The following is an 11,731-nucleotide window of genomic DNA, read 5'->3' as shown; positions in this document are numbered from 1 at the left end:
GAACATAGCGGACAATGAGGACTACTGAGACCTCAAGAACAATGGCAATGGGTTTTTGATCCTACTGCACCTATTGGTTTTGTGGGAGCCTAGGCAGTTTGGATGCTCACCTTACTAGACCTGTATGGAGGTGGTGTCCTTGGACTTCCCACAGGGCAGGGAACCCTGATTGCTCTTTGGGCTGATGAGGGAGGGGGGGTTGGCTGGGGGAGGGGGAGGAAAGGGGAGGCGGCGGTGGGGAAGAGACAGAAATCTTTAATAAATAAATACAGTAAAAAAAAAAAAAGAAAAAAAAAAGAAAGAACACCGAAGGCAGGCAAGGAATAAAAGAAAGGTAAAGTGCAACAGTCATAGGTGGGACAGGAATAACTGCAGAAATTTCTAGGCAGTGTCACGAGCAGGGTTACCCTTCACTTTACAAAAGCCAAATGTCCTTAATAACACTGCCCCCTTCCTTCCCTGGAGAGGTCTGTGTGAGGCTGAGTTCAGAAGCTCCTCTCTGAAAGCCCAAGGTAGCAATAGTCAATGTGGGCTCCATTTCTTGACTGTGGCCTGTAGTTGAGGAGCATCTTTCACGCCTCATTATGTCTCAGCAAGACTCTCTTAATCCCTTCACTGTGGAACCAGGGGCCTTGGTGCAAAGAAAACACATTTACAGTAATTAGACTGCTCAGACCCAAACAGGCCACTTCTTTTTCTCAGCAGCCAGGCAGGAGGCACACTGAAGCCAAATCTTGCAGAGCGGGCCTGAAAACTTGGCCCTTCCTTGTCTGATTTATTTCTCCTTCCGGAACTTGATTCTCGGGCATATATACCCAAGGATTAAGTGATACGATCCTATTGCCTTACCTTTTAAAAATGAACATTTTCTTCCTGATTGTATTTGAAGTGCATCTCTCATAGTGAAACTGAGGAATGCACAAGAACAAAACAGAAGACAACAGATTAGGTGATAACTTCCAAAGATACCTAATCACGTGTTGTCATCTCCTTGACCCTTTTGTTGTTGTTACTGGCGTGCACTCAGATGAATGAAAGCATGCATTTAGAATGGTAAACTGGACTGTGTTGTTAGCATCAGCTTTATAAACATTTAAAATATTTTTTAACTCAATCTATTCTTGTAGTTCTTGGTTTTTGCTTGCTTTTCAAGTTCTTGTCACAGTGGGCTGGCAAGGACTATATTTCTACAGATCTTCCTAGCAGTCAAAAGATGGACTGGCCATGAACTTAACCGATAGAGGCCCTTCAGTTTCTGGGCTACAAGTTAAATGAGCAGCATCTGCTGTGATCCACACATTGAAGCTCTGAAAGAGTGTTTGGCAGAACTCCTCTGATGTTGCTTTAGGGCCACACGTGGCCAGAGCACAAGAATCCAGCACTGACTGGGAAAACAGTTTCCAAAGGTAACCTACAGGTCACAAATGCATTCTTGAGCTTTGTTAAGTGATGTCTGAATAAAGATTTGTAGCTTGAAACATACTGTTCATCCGATGACTTCGCAAAAGATATAGTAAACAGATTTAAAATGTTTAGGGAAATTGTTTTATAGAAAAGTAGAGAAATAATTTAGGATGAGCATTAAAATATTCATATTTGTCAAACTGTGAAGTTTACCTTTAAGCTATTCATAACTGAAAAGTGCTGCAAAAAGTAATGTTAGCACTTTTTGCTGTACCAGTTATATAACTGGAAAGTGGATATGCATACTTGTATAAGCAAGCAAAGTCTGTGCCACCAGTTACTTTTCTGTTGTGATAAAACACTGTGACCAAGGCATCTTATAAAAGGAAGTGGTTGTTTGAGGCTTCTGGTTCTAGAGTGATGGAGTCTACCACCACCATGGTGGGGATTATGGCAGCAGGCAGACTGAAGTGGTGTGGGTGCAGAAGCTGAGAGCACACATCTCAGTCTACAACTGGAGGCAGAGAGCACAGTGAGAATGGCACGAGTTTTGTGACACCTCAAAGCTCACCCACTAATGACACACCTCCTCCAACAAGGCCACACCCCCTAATCCTTTCCAAACAGTTCCACCAACGGGGGGGACCAAGTTGAACATGAATCTATGAGAGTCATTCTCATTCAAATCAACACAGCCTGCTTTTAAAACTTAACTATATAAAATTGTAACATGGCTAACTAAACTTGAAGAGCTGTTCTGTATACTTTTGTGTTTACATGATTATTTATTTTTATAAATCTATTTATTATTTATTTATTTGAGTGTATGCTTATGCATTGCAAGTACATACATGCCATGTTGCATACAGAGGAACCGAGGTCAACTTTCAGGAGTCAGTTCTCACCTTCCCACTTGTTGAGGCAAGGTCTCCCATTTCTACTGCTGTACTATTGATTTTGGGTGGATCTGGAGCCTTCTAACCATTCTCCTGTTGTCCCATTTCTACGGAGTGCTGGAATCACAAATGTATGCCATCATATCAGGTTTGTTAGGTGGGTTTCAGAGATCAAGCACAGATGCCGGGGCTTGCACAGCTAGCGCCTTCGGCTGCTGAAACATCTCCGTGGTTCACACGATTCTATTTCTATGCTTGTAATTACAGGTTCTTATGCCATGGCTTGGATTACTTCATGTGTTAACCTTTTTGTTTATTCACAATAGAATTGTCTTTCAGACACATGCATATAGTTTGACCAGTTTGTACCACCAAGAGGAATCTCTAAACAAGTCATTTGAGATTGGAGGTGGACAAAATGGTTCTTTTCCAGGTCTCACATCTTATACAGCTTATAAAATTCCATGAAAGGAAGGAAGGTGGTTTCCAGGTATGAGTATTGCAGTGGTTCTAATTAAGAGTCTCACAGTGAGACTGTCCATAACTATCAACTGAGTCTTTTTCTAAATTGGTTTGGGAGACAGTTGAGTTTCAATTACTGAGAAGCTTATATCTCACAGTTCAATGGCATGTATCAGGTACTTAGCAACAGCTCTCTGATGGATAATAATGAGATTTTAATTAGCATCTTGGATCCGTCTAGAAATTTATTCCAAGTTCATTTGTTTGAAGGAGACTAGCCTTGTCTGGGACCTGTTCCAACCTGTTTTCTCAAAGGAAGGGACAACAAGTCTATGACCTTTGCATTTCTGAGTAGATCGTTATCTAAATTCAGGGCTCCCTCTGGAGAACCCATCAGAAGTGTCTAAATACTGAGCACGGTGTGCAATGTTGTGAGTGGAGAGTTGGGGGCACAGTAGCTTCATTTATTGTGGCGTCTTCCTGGGAGAGTGCAGTGGGGAAGGGAGGAAGATGAGCAGAAAGAGGGAGAGAGTTCAAGAACAAGAACAAATACACTGGATGCTGGATTTATGGTTTTTAAAGTGGAGCTGGTTCTCCTAAGACTTCATGAGTCCATCAGGCCGCTCCCTTCTCACTTACCCATTTGGGAATCTTTTGAGTGCATCCACTTGGAGCCAGGCATGGGTATAGAGAATGATGTACAAGAAACCAAGTTCTTCTTTTATGGGGCTGCATTCTGTTAACAAAGGCAAAAAGTAAGTCAATAGTAGTATCATATGGACATAATGGGAAAAAAAAGACATGAGCTTCCTGGGTACTTACTCTTTCTTCAAGATCTGTGGTCTCTAGTAAACTCTCACTAAATCAAGATGTGATGACCACCTCTGGTGGTGCATTTGACCTTCTTTATGAATCATCTTGTAATTATGATTATGTATACACAGAGAGAGGGGATAGACAAAACTTCCTCTCGTAGATCCTTTCTAATCAGATTTCTCTCTATCAATAATTGTTTCAATTTTTAAAAAGAAGAAGCAATAGAAACATTTCTGGTTTTTCCTAAACTACACAAAAAAATTGGGTTGCTAGTGTAAATGCTCTTCTTCTCTGCCTGAAGAAGGGGGTTCCCACCTGCTTAGCCTCTACCAGGCACCCTGAAATTACACTCAACACCCAAAGAGTTCAAGAGTGCAAGGCCACGATTTGGAAAGCATGGGTGAATATATCCACTATTTGGTGACCTTAGCTTGTTCTTGGACGAGAATGTAGAAGCCACATTCTCGCCTCTGCATTGTGGTGGCTTCCTCATTGTCCTGCCACAAGTCCAATGAACCTGTTGCCATCTCTCCCTTCTGTTTCTTGTGGAAGACCCATCTCTGTGAGACACCCTACTCAGGGAATTTGATCTATTACTGTCTTTATTTCTAGGTTCTCTGTCAGTCATTCCCACCTTACACACAGATAGATATATTCTAGACTCTTTTGTAGCAAGCAGCAGCAGCCAGCAACAGATGCATAGCTCTTTTCATTCTGTGGCCCTTCGTCTCTCATCTCTAGCTCAGACTTCCCCACCTGAACTCTTGCCTTGGTGTCTTCTCCACCAGTTATGTCCAGAGGTGTAGCAAATACTGCCAAACACAATTCCAAATATTCTTCACCACACTCAGACTGCCTTCATTTTTTTTTTTTTTGTATGTATTTTTTGAGGCTGTCTCACTATGCAGTCCTGGATGGGCTGGAATTTTCTCTGTAGACCAGGTTGGCCTTAAACTCAGTAAACATTTACCTATTACCCAGATCATATTCCTGGGCATCGTTCTCGATTCCTGGGCTTTGCGCTGGCTCTAAGCCCCTTTCCTCCCATCCTCCACTTGACATGCCAACCACCTTTTGCCTTTCTTTTGTTTTAGGCACAGAGTGAAGAGATAATCTTAGCCTTGTTCTTGATCTTCCGAGGAAAGCATTCAGTCTTTCTTAGTGAGTCTATTTTTGTTGTTGTGGTTGCTGCTTGATTTTTAAGACAGGATTTCTTTGGTAGCCTTGGCTGTCCTGGAACTCAATCTGTAGACCAGGCTGGCCTTGAACTTACAGAGATCTACCTGCCTCTGTTTCCTAAGGGTTGAAGGGGAGGGGAGAAGCAGGGAGAGGAGCAGAGAAGAATGTATAGCTCAATAAAAATCAATAAAAACAAAAAATGCTTTGGGATGCAAAAAAAAAATCCAATAAAATCTTAGAGAATTAAACCAGCAATATACTTAATAGACAGAGGAGAAGCATTAGAGAAAACCTATCATCTTTCTTTTTCCAAAACAGGGTTTCTTTGTAGTCCTGGCGTCCATGGAACTTGATCTGTAGACCAGAGTGGCCTTAACTTCGAGATCCGCCTCTGAGTGCTGGGATTAAAGGCATGCATCACCATGATTGGAAAACCCAGTATCTTTCTATGACTAAAAAATAATTTTTTTGCACAATAAGCTATATCTTGAAGGGAAACTCCTCAACTTGACAGAGCATAGCTATAAAAACCCAGAGTTAATAACAATAGTAATACTCAGCCAGGCAGTTGTGGCTTTAATGTAAGCACTTAGGACTCTCTTAGTGTCCTCATTGTTGTCTAAGTTCTCTGGGATTGTGGTTTGTAGGTTGGTTTTCTTTGTTTTATGTTTAAAAACCACTTTTGTGTGAGGTCACTCAGACACAGAAAGACAATTCTCACATGTACTCACACATTGTTTTTTAATAAGTGAGATCTCATTATTTCTTTCCTTTAAAACCCTTCCCTGGATTACCACTGTACCCAGGAGATCCTTTATACAGTTCCACCAAAAATTCCCTCCCAAATATTTGTGCTTGTCACTCCTTGACCTTGCACTGGTTCTTGCAGTCCCACGACCTGCCAGACTCACTTCCCTACTCTCTTACTGGCTTCTCCTGGGAACCATTTGGATTATGCCAAGTCATTGCCCCTCTGAAAATCCTTCTCTTGGGCACTGCTTCTGTGAGCAGACCTCGGTCTCGAGGTGAGGCATCTCTGGTCACGGTCATGCTCCCATACACCACCTGCTTGCTCTCACTGTGCTTTGTCTGCGGTCCTGCAGGTGATTTATGCCCTAAATACCCGCCAGGATGAGGCAGAGGCCAGTGCGGAGTCACTGCGGGAAGCCCACCAGGAGGAGCTCCAGGATGCGGTGGCTGAAACCAGGGCCAGGCTCCTGCAAGAACAGGGCCGCCCCAGTGAAGATGCTGAGGCCCTTCTGAAGCGCATCCAGACCCTGGAGAGTGCCTTGGAGCTGCAGAAGAGGCTGACACAGGAGGCCCTGGCTGAGTCAGCCTCCTGTAAGTTAGAAACCAAAGAGAGAGAGCTGCGGGCCTAGGCTGAGCATGCTGAACGAGTCCTGACCCTTTCCAAGGAGATGCTGGAGCTCAAAGCTGATTACGAGAAGAGGCTCCTACTGCTGACTAACCACGAGGGCCCCCAGTGGGTCCCGCTATCCCAAGAGAGCCCTGATGCCACAGCTGAATCTGGCCAGCGGCCAGGGATGCACCAGGTCCTGCTGGAGGTGGAGCGACTGAGATCTGAGAACCAGCAGCTGAGCCAGGATTATGCCCGCAAAGCAGAGGAGCTACAAGCCACCTATGAGCGGGAAAATGAGGCCATCCGGCAGGCCATGCAGCAGTCCGTTAGCGAGGCCCTATGGCAGTGGCAGGAGAAGGAGTCAGGCCTTCGAAAGAACTTCCAGGTCCAGGAGTCAGCCCTGCAGGCTCAGGTCAGGAAGCTGGAAGGGGACCTGGAGCACAGAGGGCGCAAGATAAGTGACCTGAAGAAGTACGCCCAGAAACTGAAAGAAAGGGTCCAGGTAAAGCTTCCTCTTCCTCCGCAGGGCGTAAGGGGCAAAGTTGCTCCTTCTGAACACCCACCACTAGTCAGGCACGGTGCTAAGACTCCAGTTCCACCATGGTCCGTATCATTGCAGGTGTCGTTTGGTCCACATCCATTCAACAGGTGTTTATTAAATACCTGCTTTGGGCTGGGTTTATGGTCAGGGCATGCACAGTGAGCTAGGCTGTCCCTGGCCTCAGAGGGCACAAAGCCCTACAGTTTACAGATGAGATGGTAAGTTTACAGGGTGGGGGTAGGGGCTTAATGTCTGGCCCATTCTAAATTCTAAATTATTTTAATTTTGTGTGTTCGTTCTAAAAAAGAAAGGAAGGAAGGAAGGAAGGAAGAAAGGAAGGAAGGAAGGAAGGAAGAAAGGAAGGAAAAAAAGGAAAAAAACTTGACTCTCTTGAAACCCTTAGGACATTTTTGTTCAGAGAGCAGACCCATTGACGAGTCAGTTTTATAAGCCCCACAGAAGCACAGAAACCCATCTCTCAAAGCCACAGCTAGCGTTTCTACTACTCCCCCAGTACTTTTTCTACATACTTTGTCCTTATCCTGCCCTCTCTGGAGAAGAGACAAAGAGCTTTCCCAGAGTCACACTACTACCATCAGCGGGTGGGTAAGGATTTGCTGCCCCCTGAGCTGCTGTGCCGTCCTCACCCACCTTTCAGGTCCGGCAGCTGTTCTGCGCCCTTGGCATCTCCACTCAGAAAACTAAGCCCTTCCCTCTGTTTAGGACCTCGATGTGCAGCTGAGGGAGGCTCGGCAGGAGAATTCGGAGCTGAAGAGCACCGCGAGAAAACTCGGCGAGAAGTTGGCTATTGCCAAAGACAGGTTGCTGCTACAGGAGTGTCACGTGACACAGGAAACTGGTGAGATGCCCCAGACCGGTTCCTTTAAAATGGTGGATTAGCCACCAGGTTTAGTCTGTGTCGGGGACCAGGTTTGACAAGTATACCACTTACCAGGGTAGGGGCATGAGGATTAGAAAAGGGTCAAGTAGGAGAAACAGAGATAAGAATCACTAAGAGGTAGGATAGGGATGGGAGGGCAACTCAGCAAATACTGAATGCTGAATTCACCCGCGTTTATTTTCCATACACCTTTCTTTCTTTTCTTTTCTTTTCTTTTTTTGTTTTTTGATTTTTGTTTATTTGTTTTTCGAGACAAGGTTTGGCTGTAGCTTTGGAGCCTGTCCTGGAACTAGCTCTTGTAGTTAGCTCTTATAGAGGCTGGCCTCTATGTCACAGAGATCCACCTGCCTCTGCCTCCCAAGTGCTGGGATTAAAGGCGTGCACCACCACTGCCTGGCTTTTTTCATACACCTTTCTACCCCAATGCAAACAGGGAGAGGAAGACAAAAGACTGCTTTGTGACTTGACAACTAGAACAGCTTTTGCTTCAATACTTTGAGACATCAGTCATTAGCATTCTGTTGTTTAGGCAGTAAACCCACCCTAGACCAATTATCCTGAAGGCAGCCACTCCCTAAGCCAAACCTATTTCAAAAGAAGGAGCAGAGTCTGCTTGAATTTCCTGGCCATTGGTTAGGGGCGGGGGAGGGGGGGGGAGTGGATCTACCTGTATGAGCCATCTTAATGTCAAAAGGATCAGGTAACCACACCCTAGGGCAGGAAATCTAGTCCTAGTTGTTGTCAACAACTTTGAGCAGCCTCAAACTCTATGACCTTCAGGCAAGGTGCAAATAGGGTCCATTTTGGGCCTACACAAGTCTGGCACCAGGGGCATTTCCTCCAGCCCAAGAGAGCAGGAACAGGGCCATTGTATCTGACCTGTTGAGTGGATGAATCAAAACTGTTCTGGGCACAGATGGGTCAACATCAGCTCCTCAGCAGAAACTGCACAGACCAGACAGCTAAAAGATTTGAAGCAAAGGGGCGCCTTACCCTCACAACATTCTCCACAAGGCCTGCAGTTTTGCTTCTTCTTCTTCTTAATTGATCAGGGTTTTGTATTTTTAGCAGCATTTTGCACAGTTCCATTACTGGGTCTCCCCCAAAATTTTGTGAGACAGGTGTTGTCATCCTCCCATGTTATAGATGATGACGTGAGGCCAAGAGAGGGTAAATGACTGATGGAAGGTCAGCTAAATGTCTGGTGATAAGAGCTAGTGTTAGGATCTCAATGTATTTAACTCTAAGTGTCTTTAACTGGGATTCCACAAACAAAAGTTTTTGAATATTTGAGCTATGACAGGATTGATGGCAAAGGCAGGAATCATGGGCTTTGTCTTTGGGGAGCTTGAGATATGGTTCCATTGTGGTCCGTACGTGCTTTGGAATAGGGTTATTCTGCTCAGGCAGCAGAGGAGCAAGGTATCTGGGGAAAAGAAAAAAATCCCTAAGCTGGAAGGGTGAAGAGAAGAGGTTTGTGTTGGACACAGAAGGGTGTTGAGGGTTTAAAACAGTCATGTCTAGAAATAGGTCACAGGGAATAGAGAAGGAAGGGAAGGGAAGGGAAAGGGAGGGGAGGAAAGGAAAAGGAAGGGTAGAAAAGAGAGGAGGGAAGGAAGGAGGGAGGGAGGTAAGAAAGAAGTTATAGTTATATCTACTGCTTCTCCTCCTTAAACTTCCATGATTATACATATACTGGAAAACATGATCAACTTTGTCAACTCATAGAACATAAAATAACATTTTTATTCAGGAAGGCAGAATATGGCAATTCTTTAAGCTTGGGATAATGTTTTGAATGAAGACAAGAATCAGTACACTGACCACACTTGAGGGCTGCAGGGACTTCTAACAGGGACTACATAGAGGAGTGGTAAGCAAGATGCTTGAGGAGCAGACCTAACTTCAGAAGCCTAGACGTGAGCATTTTAATTGATGCTGAAAGTTATCTTGCAGATGTTGTGAAGACTGAGAACGAAGTCCTGGGGAAAACGAAGGATCTGGAAGTCTGCAGTCTTCATCCTCAGCAGGACCAAGGCTTTCCCAAGTTGTGTCACTGCAGTAAAGGAGGCTCAGAAACAAAGGTAGTTTCTGACAAAACTGGGGGTGGGAAAGTTGGCATGTGCTTCAGGTAGAGGCCATCCCCCTGACCACACTGCATCCACTTGGGACCTCAAGCTTCACTATTCAGGGATATATAAAGAAAGAGTTGAGGCTTCACCGCTGCCTTTTTATTTTATTTTATATGTATGGATGCCTTGCCTGTGTGCATGTCTGTGTACCACTTGCATGCTTGATATTTGCACAGTCCAGAAATAGGATCCTTTGGAACAGAAGGTACTGGTGCGTGTGAGACATCAAGAGGAGAGTGGGAATCAAACCTGGGTCCTCTAGAAATGCAACTAGTGCTCTTGACCGTGGAGCCATCACTCCAGCCCCTGACCAGTTTCTTGCCAGTTCAATGCCAGTCAAGCTTAGGAGAACAAGGGTGTAGCAGAATTTTTCCAAGTTTGTATTGGGAGAACATAGGCATTGCTTAGATCTTATTTCCACTCAAAACATTGCAATGTGGGCTGGGACATCTGATTCTGCGACAGCCAAGGTGTTCTGGAGAGCTCTCCTCCAATGTTATACACAGTAAAATCTCTTACAAATATCAGATATATAGGCCTGTAAAGTGCCTCACACCGTCTGGTACTTGCTATGAAACCATACATAAAGTAGAAAGGAGAAGTGTGCCTCCCAGTTTCCCCCAGCAGTCTTACAAAGTTTTATTTCCCTCTATAGACCAAGAAAGGAGCAAGCGGTGAAATAGAGCGCTTGAAGCAGAAATATGAAGAGGACCTTCGTAAAGTCAGACATCAGACCGAAGATGAGAAGCAGCAGCTCCAGGAGCAGCTGGGGAAGCGCCTGGAGGACCTGGTGAAGAAGCACACTGTGGAAATGAAGTCGGCGCGCTCTTCTGCGGAGGTGGAAAGAAAGAAACTGAAGGTGAGGCGCATTTGTGGATGGCTCTGGTGTTTTTGCTTTCTCCCACCACCTTCCCGCCTCCCTTTCTTCTTTCCTTACTCAGACTTTCATTGGGATCCTGCTGTGTGCACATCTTAGCTGGTTCTCTGACCACAGATAAAGAAAACAGTCATTGCCTGTAGCGAGTATACAGAGTCTCTTGGGGGCAATAATGGGGAACATGTGACGATGGAGCCTGTAGCTTCTGGGGAGCTGACACGGAGCAGGATTGTGTCATGTGTCATTTACCTTAGGGAAATTCAATTCTGCTTACCCAACATAAACAGGAAAACTTCACTAACTGAAACTCAGATTTCCAATATTTCCTAGCCCCTAATTCCAACTCTGCTGCCCACAGGAAGCTATTAGCGGCCCCAGCCCACCTATTCTCAGCAATTCTGCACTCTGGAAGATCCCCGTTAATTCAATAACAGAACCTCACTGAGTACTGTGAGAATTAAAGAGAGAATCATGAGGAATTAAAGTATCTACCTGTGCCCTGTCTCAGTGTCTCTGCTGATCTCACCTCCCACAGAGAAGGGACACTCTCCACAGAGAATGTGTGGGACCCTCTTCTCTCCTGTTAGCTGGAAAGAGTTTGTCACCTGTATGAGGACTGTAGAGAAGCTTACGCAGCACCCACAAAGCTGAGGCAGGAGGATCATGAGTTCAAGGCCAAAGTGGGCTATATATGGAGACCCTGCCTCAGAAAAGGGTGACATGTAAATCAATATTATTATCAACATGGGTGAAGTCTTCATTTGATTATGAGATACATGTCTTTGTGATTTGAGAAGTACAAGCGTTATGTGTTCACTGAAAGATAGTCAGATATCTCTGCAGAACAGTCTTATACAGTGATTAAAACAGTAAGTAATCAAAATATATATTGAATAAATAAATATGAGCACGTGAAACACACACACTATTCCTGGGCCTAGGCTCTCACTCCTCCATAAGCTCTCTGTGGGCCTTAACCTCTCTGAATACAGTGTTTGCTATGCACATCTAAATATGGTGTTACCTACGAACCTCTTGCTGGGTGCAACAACAGTTCAACAGACAACAGCTAGAATTAGTTATCACGTGCTTTGGACAGCATATGAAATGAAAACATTGAGTTCCTTTATAATTTATATTGAATTTTCTCGGATACTTTGAAT

The 11,731-nt window shown here is 44.7% G+C and overlaps 1 protein-coding gene across 1 annotated transcript in view; it reads left to right on the top strand.

Moving 5' to 3' along the window:
• Fam184b (family with sequence similarity 184 member B) overlaps positions 1-11,731 on the top strand; it is an 83,145-nt gene that overhangs the window by 21,881 nt on the left and 49,533 nt on the right. Inside the window, 4 exon segments of the mRNA XM_050150119.1 lie at positions 5,861-6,619; positions 7,382-7,517; positions 9,516-9,643; positions 10,347-10,550. Coding sequence (XP_050006076.1) covers positions 5,861-6,619; positions 7,382-7,517; positions 9,516-9,643; positions 10,347-10,550 — 1,227 coding nt within the window.

The sequence above is a fragment of the Alexandromys fortis genome, unplaced genomic scaffold, assembly GCF_014885135.2.
Source record: "Alexandromys fortis isolate MF-2015 unplaced genomic scaffold, M_Fortis_MF-2015_v1.1 scaffold_0, whole genome shotgun sequence".
Taxonomy (NCBI): Eukaryota; Metazoa; Chordata; class Mammalia; order Rodentia; family Cricetidae; genus Alexandromys; species Alexandromys fortis.
This window is presented reverse-complemented; position numbering and strand designations above follow the sequence as displayed.